This window comes from Muntiacus reevesi, chromosome 17 (assembly GCF_963930625.1).
Source record: "Muntiacus reevesi chromosome 17, mMunRee1.1, whole genome shotgun sequence".
In the NCBI taxonomy this organism is placed as follows: domain Eukaryota; kingdom Metazoa; phylum Chordata; class Mammalia; order Artiodactyla; family Cervidae; genus Muntiacus; species Muntiacus reevesi.
In genome coordinates this window covers 506768-527361 of record NC_089265.1, presented here as the reverse complement: position 1 = coordinate 527361, position 20594 = coordinate 506768, and the positions used below count along the sequence as shown (strand labels likewise).

The 20594-nt window shown below is 41.2% G+C and overlaps 1 protein-coding gene, 1 long non-coding RNA gene and 1 pseudogene across 2 annotated transcripts in view; 1 reads left to right on the top strand and 2 right to left on the bottom strand.

Annotated features, from left to right (window-relative positions):
* ANXA10 (annexin A10) overlaps positions 1–9014 on the bottom strand; it is a 75678-nt gene extending 66664 nt beyond the window's left edge. Inside the window, exon 1 of the mRNA XM_065908302.1 lies at positions 8886–9014. Within this exon, the coding sequence (XP_065764374.1) occupies positions 8886–8903 (18 nt within the window). The 5' untranslated portion in view covers positions 8904–9014. The remainder of the gene's footprint in view (positions 1–8885) is intronic.
* Positions 1–18204, top strand: part of LOC136148640 (uncharacterized) — a 67548-nt gene extending 49344 nt beyond the window's left edge. Inside the window, exon 4 of the long non-coding RNA XR_010659534.1 lies at positions 18093–18204. This is a non-coding gene — a long non-coding RNA (uncharacterized lncRNA). The remainder of the gene's footprint in view (positions 1–18092) is intronic.
* Positions 18205–18393: 189 nt separating this feature from the next.
* On the bottom strand, positions 18394–20258 carry LOC136148736 (coenzyme Q-binding protein COQ10 homolog B, mitochondrial pseudogene; annotated as a pseudogene).
* Between the last annotated feature and the right edge of the window lie 336 nt (positions 20259–20594).

Here is a 20594-nt window from a genome sequence, read left to right as displayed (position 1 = left end):
ACTAAATGAAAGCTTAGTAGAATGTATATGTATATTCAGTACCTCTAAAGAATTGAACAATAATTCAAGCAGATTACTTTTATAGTGATGACAAGAACAGGAGTCATCCAACTCTAAAATACAATAGGATTCATATATTTTTAAAACCATAACTAATACACATTTCTTAGAACAATACGTCTACTGGGATTAATGTGCTTTTTTTATAACTTGAAAAAATATTTCTTCCATGCTTTTAATCCTTCTCACTTAAAAATTAAATAGCACTAAGGCCATGAAATTAAAAGACACTTACTTCTTGGAAGGGTAGTTATGACCAACCTAGACAGTGTATTAAAAAGCAGAGACATTACTTTGCCAACAAAGGTCTGTCTAGTCAAGGCTATGGTTTTTCCAGCGGTCATGTATGGATGTGAGAGTTGGACTGTGAAGAGATCTGAGTGCCGAAAAACTGATGCTTTTGAAGTGTGGTGTTGGAGAAGACTCTTGAGAGTTCCTTGGACTGCAAGGAGATTCAACCTGTCCATCCTAAAGGAAATCAGCCCTGAATATTCATTGGAAGGACTGATGCTGAAGCTGAAACTCCAATACTCTGGCCACCTCATGCGAAGAGTTGACTCATTGGAAAAGACCCTGATGCTGGGAGGGACTGGGGGCAGGAGGAGAAGGGGACAATAGAGGATGAGATGGCGAGATGGTATCACTGACTCGATGAACTTGAGTTTGAGTAGACTCCGGGAGTTGGTGATGGACAGGGAGGCCTGGAGTGCTGTGATTCATGGGGTCACAGAGAGTCAGACACGACTGAGCGACTGAAGTGAAGGTTGTAATTGATAAACAGAATGATAAAATACATTGATATCTTGTTGCTTTATTACAAAGTGCCACAAAATAAACTGAAAAGATAATCCAGAGTGGCCTATGAGTGAAAATGATTCCCATTTTCTCTCTAACAGGACCATATAACACACAGTATCGTATGCACAAATAGCCTAGAATCACTGTTTTGTACATCATACATGTCATGGTCTATTAGCATTTTATTTTCCTGGTTCCTTCAAGTGTAGTTATCAGAATGTCTGAAGGTTATATACATCAAAGTATAATTTAGAAAGACTGTATTCACAACTCTGCACAGTGATAATGAGACAGGAAGGGTGCAGGGCATAACCTTTGAAGGAATGACATAGCCCAAAGACATGACATAAACTGGTTAGACCCGAATAGGTATACAGTGGCAGATGGGTTGACCTCCACTGGACCTTGAGCCTCAGTAGCACTCACTGGAATACACCAGCAAGCTGAGTGACACACCCCAGGCACCATGACCCCAAGGTCAGAAAGTGGGCAGTGACCCAATTCCTGGAAATCACAGCCCCTTCCCCCAGAATAACTGGAATACTCCTCCCACTCATTAGCCTATGAAATTTCCCACTGCTATAAAAACTGACTCCCCATGCCCAGGGGCCTGCTCTTGCCTTCTGAGATGACCCACACGCTGTCTATGGAGTGTGTATCTCTGAGTAAACCTTCTTTACATGACTGAGCACAGACACACGCATGCACACACACACACACACACACACAGAGCACCATCACTCACTCTTGAATTCTTTCTTGCTTTAAGCCAAGAAGCCACACTTGGCGGCCGTCCCAGGGACTCGGACGTGACCCACTTTCTTTCCTGTGTCAATAAGACGGGATGCTGACAAAGAAGATGAGTCTTAAGAAGCAGTCTTTTCTACTCCTTGGATGAGAAAGGCATGTCCACAGGCTATAAGCAGACAATTGTCTTGAAGACAATTCCAGAGAGGCTAAAGGAGGGAGATTGATGATGTGAACTCTGAAATACATTTTAAAAATTCCCGTAATCTTTTTGCTTTTGATGAATGATTATAAGAAGTTTGCACTGATAGCAGAAATTAGTGGTAGGTAGAGGGCTGGGTGTTGGTCTAAAGGTAGTGCTACAGCAATGTAGTATCAGCAGGTAACGCCCTCTGAACCGTCTCTCTATCTGCTTTCCCCACTTCCTGTTATCTTGGGAATGCATGATTCATTAGAGTAACCGTAAGTCTCATTGCTCAGTCATCACTGCTTCAGAATTTAATCTCAAGACTTAACAAAAGAAGTATAGTTTTTGAAAGTGATTTGTGATAATCTGATGACGTCCTTGTACTGTTTGTTAAGTGGGTTGATTAATTAGAAAACATAAAGTTATCATCAATCATATTTTTCTTGTTCCTTGGGTTTTACAACTCCTAGTGCTGTTTACATTTGCAGTTGGTTCTGGCTTTGCCCTGATGCTATGGAAATGAGCACTGTGTGTTAATGAGAGTAGATGTATAATGTCAAAATATCTTTCCTGATAATTTGCAATCACCTGGAAACCTTGAGCATTTACAAGAAGTCAGCATATCCAGAGAGGTATGTGAGAAAGGTGTCTTATCTTCTATGGACCCTGTAGTCTGTACACTGTAAGCACTTTGGAAGATGAAAATGATACTACAACATGAAACCGGGTTTCATCCTTGTTGTCACGGTGAATAATAACTTGTAGACCAAGACCAGAAGCTTGTTCCCATGCTCCTCTTTAACGTTTTTACCTCCTCCTCTGTAACTCACTCCCGAATGCTGGTGGACCCTACACAATCATCAGTGGAATTTGCCAGCAGTGGAATTCGTGTTTTTGACAGTTGTACTCACTGCTGTGTCCCCAAGACCCAGAAGTTAGAGCAGAGAGAGAAGCGGGAGCCCAGGTAGGAGGCAGCTGCAGGAACACCAGTAACGGTGTTGCTGGTGTGGGCGGCTGGCTGCAGAGGAGCGGCGAGAGGGGTCGTGTAGTGAGCATGTGAGTGTGGAGCCTACAGGTTCTGCTGGTGGATCCTTGTGAGGTGTGAGGGAGACCGAGGGGCTTCCCAGGTGGCTCAGTGCTGAAGAATCCGCCTGCAGTGCCGGAGACTCAGGTTTGGTCCCTGGTCGGGAAGATCCCCTGGAGAAGGAAATAGCAACCCACTCCAGTGTTCTTGGCTGGAGAATCCCATGGACAGAGCAGGCTGGTGGGCGACAGTCCATGGGGTCACAGTGAGTCGGACACGACTGAGCACACACAGGCTCATGAGAATCAGAGGAGGCAGGAGTAACTCTGATTTTCAAGGTTTTACCTTTCTTTCCCTCTGACCTAAACCAAGGATGGAGCAAGTTTTCACTTCCTGAGTAGACACCTGCTTGTATGAATCTTGGATTCAGACACAGGTGCTGAGTTGAGATGTACATTCCAAGAAGGCTCTGTGTGTAGATTGGATTGTAATTGAAACCAGTAGATTGGATGCTATGACCAAAGGAGTGGCTATAAGTAGGAAAGAGAGAAGGTCAAGGATTTAGTGCTGGGGCTTTCCCTGGCAAAGAGTCTGAGTTAGACCTCACCCATATGTCTGCAAGAGAAGGCAGAGAATGGGGTATAGGTCAGGTCATGGAGGTCACTGCCAACCTCCACAGGACCCTGCTGGTGGAGGGGGTGGGTGACAGCCCAGGTAGGATGGAGCCAGGGAGATTCAGAGGCGAGGAGCTGGATAACACAAGTACAACACACTTTGGAGGACTTGTGCCATGAAAAGTAGAGTTTGCAATAACTGGCGAAGGAAGTGGGATTGTGAAAAACTCTTTAGCATGGTAGAAGCTATTTACAGATAAAGAGAATTTATTCATATAAGAGAATATATTTCTATTTCCACCCATGGAGCTTTTTCTGGTATTCAAATTTGCTCCTAAATGTTATGAATATGTACACACACATATATGAATATACATACATGTGTGTGTCTATGTGCATGAACGCATTAGTAATGGTGCAGACTTAACCTCCTCTCTAGAAGCCGTGTGCTAGGATGCTGAGAGCCAGGGCTTCTGCATTAGTTGGGTTCAAACTCTGGCACAGCTACTTAATAAAGCTGCTAATAAGAGTTCTCTTTCCCAGGTGTGTTTGTGCTCCAGGTCTTCTCGGAGCTTTACCTGCCAAGTAATTCTCGAGAGACTCATATAATACAGGTGCTATTTTCACTGTGCTGTGTTCTGTGCTAAGTTGCTTAGTCATATCCAACTCTTTGCAATCCCATTGACTGCAGCCACGGGATTCTGTCCTCTGTCCATGGGATTCTCCAGGCAAGAATACTGAAGGGGGTTACCATGGCGTCCTCCAGGAGATCTTCCTGACCCAAGGAATGAATCCACATCTCTTATGTCTAATCTGTATTAGCAGGTGGGTTCTTCACCACTTGCACCACCTGGGAAGCCCATATCACCCATCTCACAGGTAGGAAAATTGAGATGCAGAAAGCTTAAGTAAGGGCTTCCCAGGTGATGCTCAGTGGTAAAGAACCCGCCTGCCAAAACAGGAGATGCGGGTTCAGTCCCTTGGTGGGGAAGATCCCCTGGAGCAACCGACTCTAGTATTCTTGCCTGGGAAGTCCCATGAACAGAGAAGCCTGGCGGGCTACAGTTCATGGGGTCGAAAAGAGTTGGACAAACTGAGTGACTAAACAACAACAAAGCTTGGGTAACTGGTCCTCAGCACAGAACCCTGGAGGTGAAGCAGGCCCCGAGTGCTTTGCGCAGTTATGTTTGCCCTGCTCTCACAATAAAGCAATCCACAGCTGTTAAAGGAGTTTTGAAATATTATTAGCAATATGCTTATATATGACTACAAGGAAAACGTGACTGCATCAAATTTTCCAGCCCAGTATGCATGAGTTCAACAGAAGCTTCAGTTGCAGTGGAGGCCCTCACCCACATGAGTCATGAGTCTTGTTAAATCCTAGCATGTCAAGTTCAGACAGTGCAGTCCTGTGATAGTACAATGCAATCGCAGTACGAATAACCTTTTCTTATTATTTGTTCAGTGAGTCATACTGTAGATAAGCTATCAAAATCACATTTCTAGCTTGGAATGGTTCTCTCAGGAACCCCTTTCTATAGGAAAAATCTGCTTTTAAAATGATCTTGCCTTTGAATCAACTATACTCCAATAAAAATTTTTTTAAAAAGATCTTGTCTCTCCCAGTTTCTGCCCCCAGGTGAGGGAGGCCTTCTCAGCCTGCAGGCCCTCCGGGATTGAAAGCCCGGACTTGGTTCTGATTTACTGCCTGTCTGCCCTCCTCACCTCCATTCACACCCAAGCAGCCGTGCATTTAATTCATGTTGCTGTTATTCAGTCCTCAGTCATGTCTGACTGTTTTCGACCCCATGGACTGTCACCATCCAGGCTTCCCTGTCCATCGGATTTCCCAGGCAAGAACACTGGTGTGGGTTGCCATTTCCTCCTCCAGGGGATCTTCTCCACCCAGGGATCCAACCCAAGTCAGTGCCTCCTGCATTGACAGTTCGATTCTTTAATACTGAGCCTTGTTTCGTGTTAGTTGGGCCTGAAATGCAGAATGCCTGGTTGCCCATTCTAGACGTTAGCTCAGCTGCTATTGTCAGACTGTTCTCAGGCCATTCTGGAAGCAAAGCTATGAGTAACAGCATCTCTGTGAAAATACTGTTGCTAATTTCCACTCTCAGTTGGACTGACAAAGGGTCTGCTCTTTCCTTCATAACATAACCTCTTATTATGTAGGATAATCACACTTAGGGGCTTCCCTGGTAACTCAGCTGGTAAAGAATCCGCCTGCAGTGCAGGAGCCCTGGGTCGGGAAGATCCCCTGGAGGAGGGCATAGCAACCCACTCCAGTATTCTTGCCTGGAGAATCCCACGGACAGAGGGGCCTGGATGGCCACAGTCCATGGGGTGCAAAGAGTCGGACACGACTGAACGACTAACACACAGCAGTCTCACTTAGATGTGTTTAACCTCTAACTGTGATGGATACAGTTTTGGAGTTACATTCTGTTTTACCACTTCCTGCCTTTTCATTCCTGGAAAAATTATTTAACTTCTCTAAGCCTCAGTATATTCATATGGAAACTGGTAGATAAAATATTCCTTGAAGGTTGTGAAACCTAAAAACAATATATTTAAAGCCACTGAGCAGAATGTCTAGAGCCTCTAAGAAGAATGGAAGGACCTTTGCATGTCCAGGAGTATTCTTGTAAAAAGATTCACAGTGACTGTCCCATCAGACAAGGCATGCAAAGCTCCTGCTGTTTATCACAGACTCAGGAAATTTTAATAGTGATAACTTCTCTCTGTGTAAAATAAAATGTGAATTCAGGTATGGAATGTGTGCTCGACATATATTGCTTGTAATCTTCCTATGATTAACTTTTTTCAGAGTCAGTAAATGTGGTAGAAATAGGGAAGTTGTCAAAAGGAAACGAAAAGGACTAAAATTTCCTTTGAGGCAAAAAGGAAGAGTGTTACCAAATAAAGGAGTCTATAACAAATAAAATGCTACTGTACAAAATGATGGAGGAGGAAATGATAACCCAATCCACTATTCTTGCCTTGGAAATCCCGTGGAGAGGGGAGCCTGGTGGGCTACAGTCCATGGAGTCACAGAAGTCAGACACGACTAGTGACTGAGCACGCATACAAAAAGGGGAATCAGTTGATGACAAAACAGGACCAAAACAGCCCACAGTTTTGGTAGAAGAGTCAGGGCGATGTACGTGGAAGAGACAGTGCTTTTCTGTGGATAAGAGCTTGAGTTACAGGTCAGAGAGAGCCTTGGTTTAGATACTGATTTGGGCAGGGTTTTGGTAACGCTCTGCAGTGAAATTTCTTCCACTCTAAGAGACATATTATGATACCATCTTCCTGACGGGTGATTTATATCTGGCTAGGTAGTAAATTGAAACAATTCCAAGCTTGCCAAGTCATTTCATTAAATCTTGCTTTTGACAGTTTTACAGTCAAGCACACCTATAAAATACTTACACCTGTAAAATACTTACAGGAAGGTGAATTTACCTTCTTGATGTAATTAACCCACTTGAATTACTTTAATCCCCGAGGGTCATCTAACTCCAAAATTCTGGGAAGTAATTTTCAAGGAGTGCATATGCTTCTTTCCTATAGAAATACAACTGCTTTACTCTAATTCTTGCCTCTTGCTTGATTTCTGGTTAAATTTCTGTTTTGTAACTGACATAATGCTTTATTTTGGTGGCCCTAAAGATAGTCATGTGTTTATACCAAGGGGATGAATTCAGATGTCATTCAGTCAGAGCTGCTGAGAAGAAGGCTCAGTCAATAATTTAACTTTAATTTAAACTTAATAGTTTGACAAGCAACCCAGTCAGTAATGATCTCCCCTATGACTTGAGGACTTTGGCTTATTATGCAAAAGCCTGCCTTTAGCTGAAGGACACACACCCAGAATGGAGATTAAACAGGTGAACTTGACTTCATATATTGGCCTCTTTAATATCCAATTCTTCCCAGTTAGCCCATAAATCTTAAGGATATATATATATATATATATATAAAAAACTGGATTTATAAATATAAATCCTAAAGAATATAAATATTAAAATATGATAACATTATTATGTAAAACCATTTATCATCAAAATTTTCTGAGATAATTTATAAAACCTAATGTTTATCTCTGAAATAGATGATCAGAACACTTTAAATGAAAGTTTAAGTCTGCTGAAATCTAACTCTTTAATCTCTGATATTCTTTATCTACAGAAGCATGGCAAACTGTTGTATTTCTTTAAAAGCTTGTTATCATTGGTAACTTTGAGTAGTCTCTGAAATGTAATTTAAATAATCTATGAATATATCTTTTGATAGATTGACATGTAAATGTTAATATAAAACCATATGTACCACACAGAATATAGTTTTAATTACTTCCAAATAATTGTACTTGAATGAACAAAAAGGGAGAAATTTTCCATTCGTCCACGTACAATTATTTGAAAGTAATAACTGGGAGAAAACAGCTTCTTTTACAAATTAAATCATTTACTGTGCTAGTCTAAATTATGTAACAACTTCTGTTTCTATAGTAGAATGTAACTGCCTTACAATTAATAAGATGATAAAGGAAGTTTCAACTGCAAATAAGATCCTGAAATCTCAAGATAAAATTGAGATTCATGAACCAACAGTGATGGAAAGTAGCTACTTTTTAGGTCCCATTCAATATTTAATTTGAAAAACAATATAAGTAAATAAAAATTTCTAGGGATTAATACCTTGTAAATGGGTAAATAACATCATTTTTGTGCCAAAGTTTAACCAAATAGGTGTTTTCTTTTCTTGCATAAAATTTTTGCACTAAAAATAAAAGGCTTCTGGAAAGAATTTTTAATGATACAGATTTTTAGAAAATCCTTAACAAATGTATGTATGATTTCCAAGGCTGTGTGAAGTGGATCTCTTTTCAAATGATGTACATTTAAATAACTCAGTGTCTCTATGGGTTCTTCCAAAGTTCATGGACTGTTAGAGCAATTGGATCAAAGTTACTCAGACAAGGAAAAAAATAAAATGACTAAACTAAGTCTTACATTTGTTTAAATTCAAAATAATTGTTAAAAAATAAACTGTATTTTCTGAACATAACATAGATTTTAAATAAAAATTAGCAATCAGGTTTACTTTTGGTTTCTTATAGAGAGAAGTAAGTATGGAGACAAAAATAGCTTATTACTACTTCAGCTAGAATTCTGAGTCAGGTAACTTTAGAAAGTAGGGACCACTGAATTGCCTCTAGAGAATAATACATTATTTCAAAATTAGCATGAATTTGATATTTAATAACACAAACTCTGTTTAATAGTTACATTGAACACTGACTCATTAAAACTTTAATGAAGATAAATTAAAACACCAATATTTCTTGATGAAAATGCCAAGAACCACAAATGAAATTTTGTAAACAAGGTTCACATCTCAAAAAACTGTAAAGTTTTATGAAAATAGCCATTATACTCACATAGTCTCCGCAAAACATTTTGATGATAGGGTTTAACTTCAGGGCAGATCAAAAGGTGTTTAGTGTGTGGTCAGTTGAATAGACTTGTTTCACCGTGTCCCTAGAAAGAACTGAAGTTCACTGCTCAATCCAATTTAAGTATGTCCACTGTCCACTTTGGTTTCTCAAGCAACAAAACACAGGGTCATTTATGGACAAGCATTTATTAATATACTGAGCCACCAGTCACAGGCAGAATTAATGCACAAAACAAACAGAACCGGTAGCCTAACCCCTGGCTCTGTGTTGACTTAAGAAACATTAATTATCGAACCAATCAAAGCAGTGTAATCTTTTGAGAAAGCTGGTGACTTATGGAAAGTGGGTTGATTAACCACATAGTTAATGATTTATTTTCTGCTTTGTCGTTTTTAACACTCAGACTTTTTCAGTTCCTCCAGCCTCTAGCTTCATGCTTCACATGGCTAGGTTTTATGTGCATCTATACCATTCACTTGGAAAAGGAAATGGCAACCTGCTCCAGTATTCTTCCCTGGAAAATCCCGTGGATGGTGGAGCCTGGCAGGCTATGGTCAATGGGGTTGCAAAGAGTTCCACACGACTGAGCGACTAACACACATACCACTCACTAAATATATTAAACTGTTATGTATCTTATGTTACAAAATAGTTTATTTAGGAAAGAAATGATTACCCAACAGGAGAAGCTTTGGAGAAATCATATATGTGCACCATCATTTGTACACTTGGGCTTCCCTCACAGCTCGGTTGGTAAAGAATCCGCTTGCAATGCAGGAGACCCTGGTTTGATTCCTGGGTTGGGAAGATCTGCTGGAGAAGGGATAGGCTACCCAATCTGGTATTCTTGGGCTTCTCTGGCGGCTCAGCTAGTAAAGAATCCGCCTGCAATGTGGGAGACCTGGGTTCGGTCCCTGGAGAAGAGAAAGGCTACCCACTACAGTATTCTGGCCTGGAGAATTCCATCTATAATCCATGGGGTCACAAAGAGTCACACACGACTGAGTGACTTTCACTTTCATTTGTACACTTTCCTATGTATATACATTATTTTAGGATTTAACCTTATTACATTTTGAGGAAATATTTTAAAGACAGCTTCAAAGTCCAATATATTGTTAGGAAATATCTGTAAGTGTATGTTTTCATACGTTATTTCCCAAATCACAAAATAAGTGTGTATTATAGCATTTTACTGCTACTTGCCAGTTAGTGAACAATCCAGTGTTCATTTGTTGTTGTTGTGGGTCAGTCACCAAGTCCTGTCTGGCTCTTTGAGACCCCATGAACTGCAGGCTTCCCTGTCCCCTGCCATCTCCTGGAGTTTACCCGAGTTCATGTACATTGCATCGGTGATACCATCCAACCATCTCATCCGCTGTCGCCCCCCTTCTCCTTCTGCCTTCAATCTTTTTCCTAGCATCAGGATCTTTTCAAATGAGTCAGCTCTTCCCATCAGGTGGCACACATGTTGGAGCTTCAGTATCAGTATTTCCAATAAATATTCAGGGTTGATTTCCTTTAAAGGATTGACTGGTTTGATATCCTTGCTGTCAAAGGGACTCTCAAGAGTCTTCTCCAGCACCACAGTTCAAAAGCATCAATTTTTCAGGGCTCAACTTTCTTTATGGTCCAACTCTCACACCTGTACATGACTACTGGAAAGATCATAGCTTTAACTAGTCGGACCTTTGTCGGCAAAGTGACATCTTTGCTCTTTAAGACACTGTCTAGGTTTGTTAACAACTTTCCTGCCAAGAAGCAATTGTCTTCTAATTTCTTGGCTGCAGTCATCAGCGGCAGTGATTTTAAAGCCTAAGAAGAGGAAATCTGTTATTGTTTCCACCTTTCCCCCTTCTATTTGCCATTAAGTGATGGGACTAGATGCCATGATCTTAGTTTTTTTAATAATGAGTTTTAAGCCAGCTTTTTCACTCTCCTCCATCCTCATCAATAAGCTCTTTAGTTCCTCTTCACTTTCTGCCTTTAGAGTAGTATCATACACATATCTGAGGTTGTTGATATTTCTCCCAGCAATCTTGTTTCCAGCTTGTAACTCATCCAGCCTGGCATTTCACATGATGTACTTGACATCTAAGTTAAGTAAACAGGGTGGCAATAAACATCCTTGGAATACTCCTTTCTCAACCTGAACTGGTCAGTTTTTCCATACAAGATTCTAGCTGTTGTTTCTTGCCCTGAATACAGGTTTCTTAGGAGACAGATAAGATGGTCTGGTATTCCCATCTCTTTAAGAACTTTCCACAGTTTGTTGTGATCCATGCAGTCAAAGGCTTTAGTGTAAGGCTTTAGTCAGTGAAGCAGAGGTAAATGTTTTTCTGGAATTCCCTTGGTGTCCCTTGATACCATAGTTTTCTTCTGCTGATTTGCATCATTGTAGCCATGGGGGTTGAGAAGATCAGGAATCAAAAAGCCACAAATTCAGGTCTGAAAGCCTCAAAGTCACACTTTTTTTTTCATGGCGGAAATTGCTTTATAATGTTTTGTTGGTTTTAGAACAACGCGAATCACTGATAATTATATATACACCCTCCCGCTCGGGCCTCCCTCCCACCCCCACACCCCGCCCCGCTGGGTCATCACAGAGCGTGGGGCAGAGCTCCCTGCGCTCACAGCAGCTTCCCACTAGCTGTCTCACACACAGCAGTGTGTACACGTCAGTGCGGCCTCCCAGCCTGCCCCACCCTCTCCTTCCTCCCCGCATCCACAAGTCTGCTCTCCTCTAGGCTCATCAGGACCATTCTAGATTCTCTACATATGCTTTAGTATTCCCAGGTGGCTCAGAATCTGCCTGCTGATGTAAGAGACCAAGTGTGATTCCTGGGTCAGGAAGATACCCTTGAGTAGGATATGGCAACCCACTCCAGTATTGTGGCTGGAGAAATCTCATGGAGAGGGAAGCCTGGCAGGCTACATACAGACCATTGGGTCACAGATGGTCAGACACAACTGATTGACACACACATATACAATACTTCTTTTGACTTACTTCACTCTGTATAACAAACTCTGTGTTCATCCACCTCACTGACTCAAAGTCATTCCTTTTCATGACTGAGGAATATTCCATTGTATGGATGTAACACATCTTCTTTATCCATTCAGCTGTTGAAGGACATCTAGGTTGCTTCTATGTCCAGCATTATTATAAATAAAGATGCAGTGAACACTGAGGTACATGTGTATTTTTGAACTGTGGTTTTCTCAGGGTATATGCCCAGGGATTGCTGGGTCATATTGTTGATTTATTCCTAATTTTTTAAGGAATCTCCATACTGTTCTTCATAGTAGCTGTATGAATTTACATTCCTTTTAACAGTGCAAGAGGGTTCCCTTTTCTCCACATCCTCTCCAGCATTTATTGTTTGTAGATTTTTGCTTTGGTTTCTTTTGCTGTTGTTGATGGCCATTCTAATTGAGGGCTTCCCTGATAGCTCCATTGGTAAGAATCTGCCTGCAATGCAGAAGGCCCAGTTCGATTTCTGGGTTAGGAAGATCCACTGGAGAAGGGGTGGGCTACCCACTCCAGTATTCTTGGGCTTCCCTTGTGGCTCAGCTGGTAAAGAATCTGCCTGCAATGAGGGAGACCTGGGTTTGATCCCTGGCTTGGGAAGATCTCCTGAAGAAGGGAAAGGCTACGCACTCCAGTATTCTGGCCTGGAGAATTCCACGGACTGTATAGTCCATGGGGTTGCAAAGAGTCAGACATGACCAATCAACTTTCGCTTCACTTCACTTCTTTCTAACCGAGGGCTTCCCTGGTGGCCCTGCAGTTCAGGAGTCCCAAGTTCAGTCCCTGGGTTGGGAAGATCCCTTGGAGAAGGAAATGACAATCCATTCCAGTATTCTTGCCTGGAAAATTCCATGGACAGAGAAACCTGGTGGGTTAGGGGTCCACGGAGTTGCAGTTGGACCTGACTGAGTGACTAAAACTTTTATTCTAACCATGTGAAGTGATACCTCATATAGTTTTAATTTTAATTGCTTTAATAATGAGTGATGTTGAGCATCTTTTCATGTGTTTATTGGTCATCTGTACATCTTCCTTGGACAAATGTCTGTTTAGGTCTTCTGCCCATGTTTTGATTGTGTTGCTTGTTTTTCCGATATTGAGCTGCACGAGCTGCTTATATATTTTGGAGATAAATCCTTTGTCAGTTGCTTCATTTGCAATTATTTTCTCTCATTCTGAGGGTTCCCTTTTCATCTTGTTTGTAGTTTCCCTTGCTGTGCAAAAGCTTTTAAGTTTAATTAGGCTCCATATGTTTATTTTTGTTTTTATTTCCATTATTCTGTGAGGTGGGTCATAGAGAATCTTACTGTGATTTATGTCATACAGAATACTACCTATGTTTAACTCTAAAAGTTTTATTGTTTCTGGTCTTACATTTAGACCTTTCATCCGTGTTGAGTTTATTTTTGTGTATGGTGTTAGGAAGTGTTCTAATTTCATTCTTTTACACATAGCTGTCCAGTTTTCTCAGCACCACTTATTGAAGAGTCTATCGTTTCCTCATTGTATGTTCTTGTCTCCTTTGTCAAAGATAAGGTGCCAATATGTGCATGAGTTTATCTCTGGGCTTTCTGCCTTGTTCCATTGATGTGTATTTCTGGTTTTGTGCCAGAGCCATGCTGTTTCAATGACTGTAGCTTTGTAGTGTATCTGAAGCCAGGAAGGTTGATTCCTCTAGCTCTGTTTTTCTTTCTTAAGATTGCTTTGGCTACTTGGGGTCTTTTATGCTTCCAAACAAATTGTAAAATTATTTGTTCTAGGTCTGTGAAAAAAAAATGTCTTTGGTAATTTATAGGGACTGCATTGAATCTGTAGTTTGCTTTAGGTAGTATAGTCATTTTCACAATGTTTATTCTTCCAGTCCGGGAACGTGGTATGTCTTTCCATCTGTTTGTGTCTTCTTTGGTTTCTTTCATCAGAGTCTTACTGTTTTCTGCATACAGGTCTTATGTGTCTTTAGGTAGGCTTATTCCTGGGTATTTTCTTTTTGTTTCAAACACATTTCTTCCTCTTAAGAACAGTTTTTTGTTTTTTTTTTTAAAGAGCAAAATTTCCTGTAGCCTCTATCTGATTTTGGATAATTTCTATTGCCTTTACATTTTCAACTTTTTATTTCATCTGGCTCTATAATTGTTATCTACTATAATTTTTTATCTACAGTGGTTGAGTCTACACAGCCATTTGACTTTGACAACATTCCTGGACATTCTCTCTCTGTGTCTCTCTGTTAAAAAAAAAACCAAACATTTATTTATTTATGTTTGGCTGTTCTGGGTCTTTGTGGCTGCATAGGCTTTTCTCTAACTGTGGTAAGCAGGGTCTACTCTGAAGTTGTGGTGTGTGAGATCCTCATTTCAGTGGCTTCTCTTGTTGTGGCTCCTGGGCTCTAGAGCACAGGCTTAGTGGTTGTGGCTCCCAGGTTTAGTTGCTCTGAAGCATGTGGAATCCTTCCAGACCAAGGATTGAGCCTGTGTCTGCTGCATTGGCAGGTGGATTCTTAACCACTGGACCACCAGGGAAGTCCTGGATGTTCTCTCTTTATGCATGAAATGTAATTAGTAAAAATCCTGTGAACATAATCTTCTAAGTATTAAAATTTTCTTTCTTTAAAGAGATTTCCTTAGAGTATTAGTGCACAATTGGTAAAAAATATAAATATTTTTCAGGTATATTGTATCATAATGAGATAAATAAATGATTTTCTCAAATTCCTGTGGGTGAATGCTGCTGGTAGCTGGAATGAGAGAGTAATAGTAAACCAGAAAGCATTCTAGTGTTTTAAAAGGGGGTAAGCTTTGCAAAGCATATTCAGATCAGTATTGTGGTAGGAACAAGAGAAGTTTGTTTGTTTGTTTGGTTTTTCACAAGAACGTAATTCAGTTCTGTGAAGCTCTGAGTAATATGAACATTGTGAATGTCTCATTGAAATATTTACCAGTTGACAAATTTGGTTCAGAAGGATTTGCTCTTGAATCATTATTATCATCATCTCAGTTTCTAATAAATACACAGAAAAGCACCAACTCCCTGATGACTATTAATTTTGCTCTTCTTTCTTTCTTAGATACATCTTGTTGTCAGAGTTAAAATCAAACATAACTGGGGAAACACAATGCTACAAATAGGAAAAGTAGGAAAATTTTTACTCAAATTGTCAGCTGGTATCAAAGACCTATATAACAACGCTTAATTTTCTCAGTTATCTTTAAATCCCCTGAAAGTACTTGAAAATTGGGCAGAAATTGGACACTGTGGAAATACCAGATGTATTAGTAGCTAAATACAATATTTGAAAACAATTGATGGACAGGGAGGCCTGGTGTGCTGCAATTCATGGGTTCCCAAAGGGTCGGACATGACTGAGCGACTGAACTGTACTGAGCTGAACTGAAGTATATATTTAGACTTTTGCAGAATTAGAACAGCAGTGAACATCTGCAAGAAAGTAATTAATGTTAACCCAATGCAGCTGGTTTTCCAAGGTCCTAGGCACCACTCCCTGACTGCAGTGAGGGATGCTTCGCCTTACTCTGACTGCAGGGGTTGCACTGTCTCAGTCTCCTGCTCTATGAATGCCTCCTCTTCCCCACCTTCCTGTTTGGAAATGTCCCCTGATTAGTATTAGGTCCTTTTCTGTTTCTGTGTAAACACTTGCCCTAATTTATCTCATTTAATTCCTGAGCTTTGAAACCATCTATCTACTTAGGAGTCCCAATTTTCGGATTGACCCTGAGTTCCAAAATGTTTATTCAACACCCTCACTTGAATGTTTAAAAAAGAGAAAAACAAATACCATGTGTTAATGCATATATATGGAAGCTGAAAAACTTGATATAGATTATCTTATTTACAAAGGGGAAATATATATTCAGACATAGAGAACGAAGGAACAAATGCACAGACACCGAGAAGGGAGAGGATGGACTGGGGGGCCGGGGCTGGCGCACATGCGCTGTTGACACTGGGGGGAGCCGATGAGCAGGGCCGGCGTAGCTCAGGGGGCTGCACTCAGTGCCCTGCGACCCAGCAAAAGTGTCAGTCACTCGGTCGTGTCCGATGCGGTGCAGCCCCGTGGACTGCAGCGCCCCTGGCTCCCCTGTCCATGGGACTCTCCAGGCAAGCATGCTGGAGTGGGTTGCCATTCCCTTCTCCAGGGACCTTCCCGACACAGGATTTAACCCGGGTTTCCGGCACTGCAGGCAGAGTCTTCACCGTCAGAGCCAGCAGGGCGCCCGTGGAGACCTGAAAGGGAAGGCGATTAAACAGAGGGGATGCGTATACGTGCAGCTGATTCACTTTGCTGTATGGCAAAGACCAGCATGACACTGTAAAGCAACTATACCCCAATAACATTTTTTTAATGTATCAAGAAGGACCAGACATTTTTATTCACCTCAATGCAGCCCACCCTCCCATGTGAGGCAAAGCCACCACATTCCTCCCACGACCCAGCCAGCTGTTCAAACCAGGAGCTGGGTCTCACCCTCAGAGCCTTTGTGTGCCCTGGCTCACCAGCAAGCCCTGTTGACACACCTTGCGCTGTGTCCTGACCTGGGTCGGCGTCTCCCCTCACACCAGCCAGACCTCTGCTCCCTCATCCGCACAGAGCGGCAGGGTCCGGTCTCCATGCTGAACCAGATAGTCAGATCCCCCTGTCACCCCTCTAACATCCTTCCCTGACTGACAGTTCAAATGAAACCCATCTTCTGCCCCCGTCTTGCCAGGCTGTGCATGGCCTTGCCCTGAGCCTTTCTGCCTGCTCATCTGTCTTTCCTTCCAGACCAAAGCCGTCTCGTGGAGGGCTTGTGGCCACCAAATGCGGCTCCTGCTCAGAACCTTAACTTGACATGTAAACCTGCTCTTCATTTATGTGGACCCCTGTGCCCATATTTGGCAAGTGTGGCTCTTTCTTCTTATTGAGACCTCTGCTTGAACATTGCTTCCTTATAATATCTTAACCTGGCCAACCTGTCCTTTTTTTTTTTTAATTTGATTTTTAAAAACTGAAGTAGTATAATAATGAGTACAATTCAGATCGTAAAGACTCTGCCTGCAATGCAGGAGACCCAGGTTCAATCCCTGGGTTGGGAAGATCCCCTGGAGAAAGAAATGGCAACCCACTCCAGTATTCTAGTCTGAAAAAGCCCATGAAACAGTGGAGCCTGTCAGGCTATAGTCCATGGGATCCCAAAGAGTCAGCCATGACTGAACGACTAACACTTTCACTTTTCAGTTGGTTTATAGTGTTGTGTTAATTACTTCTGTACAGAAAAGTGATTGTTATATGTACATATATATACACACACGTATACCTTTTATTTATATTCTATTCCATTATGGCTTATCACAGGGTATGAAATGCAATCCCTTGCTGTGCAGTAGGACTTTGTTGTTTATCCATCCTCTATGTAAAGCTTGCCCTGTGCTCGGCTTAGTCGCTGTGACATGCCTGACTCTTTGTGACCACGTGGACTGTAGCCGTCCAGGCTCCTCTGTCCATGGGGATTCTCCAGGTGATTGCAAGCAGACGCTTCACCATCTGAGCCACAAAGCAAGCTCATACATATTTATATATGATATATATAAAGCACCCAAAATATTTTTGAAGGCATGAATTTGCTTTTCTAAGGGTTGGAAACCGAGGGCAAGGCAGCCGGTCGTGTTGGCAGCCGCTGGGCGTCCCCGTGTGGCCATGCTCTCTCCATGTACGGTGCATTCGGGTCACCTGTTAGTGTAAAGACCAAAGTTACAGGTCATCCAAATTCATCTACTTTTCAGGAATTTTCTTTTCCAGGACTTTAAAAATGTTATCATTGGTCATCCTAGCTAGCAGTCCCTGAAACCTCCATCTTTGTAAACCTCAAGACTCTCTCCAAAGCAAAATAGGAAATGTTAGCTTTCCTGAATTGTGTTGCTTATCAATTATAACAATAGATTTTCATTGTATAAACCACATTTGTCCAACTCTAAATGTCACTGTCAATTTCATATATCCTCTGACTCAGACAATTGCCCTGCTGTGGCGATCGGACCCCTGCTGCTATTCCCCCACCTGCCAAGGGTATGTCCACGCCTACTAATACTCCTGTTTTTCCCCCAGTTCCTTCATCCTACTGAGTTTTGAGTGGTTCTATATATGCTTTTCCACTGGTCAGGTCCTCCTGTATGCTCTCAGCTGGTGTTCTGTATGCACTTCTGTGTCTGAAGGTGTATTCCTGACGTATCCATGGAGAGAGATGTATCCCACTGTCACCTACTCCTCCACCGTCTGTTCCCCTCATCTTTTTTTTTAACTGTACAAAAAATAAACAAATTAACTTAAGTTACCACTTCAGTCCTTACGTTGATTGTTTATAAAAATAACAGTTTGAAATACATTATTGAAAGTGAATACACACAATAAATAGAAAATAAGGATGCATGGTGCTGCAGACATATCAACCAACTTATCTTGATCTAACGCCCACTGCTGTAGACAAAATCTGACACAAATTCAGCATTACTGACACAGCAGTCAGAGTATCAGGGTTGCGAACTATGAGAAAATTAGCTTAGAACTCTGGAACAAAAAAACCCTCTGGATCACCCACCAAAAGAAAAAATACAATAATTGTTGTTTATCTGGAAGTTAACCTCACTATAATACTGAATTATCTACTACTACCCATAGGGAAAATTTAAAAAATAAGAAAAGTGCCAGGAAAACTTCATTAACAGTATTTTTAAGTCAGTTTTTACTTTAAATATCTGATTATTACTCAAATATCCTAAGCCATGAGGCAGGCCCTAAGGCAATAAATTATAAAGAGTCTGAAATTAATAACTTAAGCGTGACATGGTTAACACAGCACACACTACCTGAGTATCTCAGCCAACCTCTCTCAGGTGAGGTGACAAAAGGTTTAAATTTACAGTTTCAACTTCTGCTCAAAAGAGTGATGTCAGTATTCTAGCAACAGTGATGACATCTTATTATTGTAAATATGCTAACATACACACTTCTCTGAATTATACTTGATTGAATTCTATGTACATGTGGTTCCATATTCCAAGTGTAAAATTTCAATGTTATGGGCTTATAATTAAAGCTGGGTTTCTGAAAGCAAATGATGAAAGCACTTCCTAAAAGTGAATAAACTAGATACAAGTAGGTGACCATTTCATATTTTCTTTACATGTGATGAACTTCAGTTCAGTTAAGTTCAGTCGCTCAGTCGTTGTCCACCTCTTTGCGACCCCATGAACTGCAGCACACCAGGCCTCCCTGTCCATCACCAACTCTTGGAGTTCACCCAAACCTATGTCCATCGAGTCGGTGATGCCATCCAACCATCTCATCCTCTGTCATCCCCTTCTCCATCTGCCCTCAATCTTTCCCAGTATCAGGGGCTTTCCCAATGAGTCAGCTCTTCACATCAGGTGGCCAAAGTATTGGAGTTTCAACTTCAGCATCAGTCCTTCCCGTGAACACCCAGGACTGATCTCCTTTAGGATGGACTGGTTGGATCTCCTTACAGTCCAAGGGACTCTCAAGAGTCTTCTCCAACAACACAGTTCAAAGGCATCAATTATTTGGTGCTCAGCTTTCTTTGTAGTCCAACTCTCACATCCATACATGACCACTGGATGAACTTCATGAAGCATCAATTCCCGAGATATGTTTGTTTCTGGAACATACAGCTTACATGCGTTGCTTTCAAAGTCAGCCACCATCTGCTTTACAACTTCACTGAAAAACACTGTGGCAAGCTGAGAGTGTAGAAGTGAGCAACATTCAAAAGAAATTGAAAAATCCAAAGTACAAGTTATTGGGTAGCCAGGAAGACCTGGGTGAACATGCCAAATAGTCTCCAAATGAAGAGCTTCCCATCAGTACAGGATACCTTCACCAAATGTGGTTTCACTAAGGTTACTACTGGTGTACTGCACTTTAATACAGGTGGAAATCCAATTTCTAATCGTGTTTTGCAGTATTCAGATCTCCTTGACATTATATCTGATTTTTTGCACCAAAAAACAAAATGCTTGTAATTCTCCATTCCATCATACATTGCCTGAAGAGAATAACCTACAATTCTCCTTTCTGAATATTCCTTTCTTTTGTTTATTAATGGTGCAGCAATTCTGAAGAAGGTTCTTGTGTGTATCTTCTTAGACAAACTTGAGGTATGCAGTGGAAGAGTTCTGCCATCAGTATACCAGAGGGAGCTGAATGACATGCCTCACAGGCACCTGTGAGGGTTCTGGTGGCTGCCGCTGACTTTGGACGGCGTCCCGAGACCGCCTTTGGGCTCTATTACCTGATGAGCTGCCACGATCATCTTAGTGAAGCCTGCCACCAGTAAGCTGGGACCAGGCCCCAATCATCATCTTTTCAAGTGAATTTTGGTCTCTTAAAAACTCTGAAGGAAAGAATATTTCTTGTGTTTTTAACTGCAGGAAAGTAGATTTTAAATCTATTTAGACAAAGGCTTTTTAAATGTAGTTACATATATAATTTTTAATATAATTAAATTATGTAATTTTTTATATAATTACAAAGCAACAGCCATACAACAGAAAATTCACAATTATCTTTGCTGATATCCTAAACTCTCAAGTTTGAAAATAGCAATTGGCGAGACTTAGAACTTCCCTAAGTGAAATTTTGGCAGCTT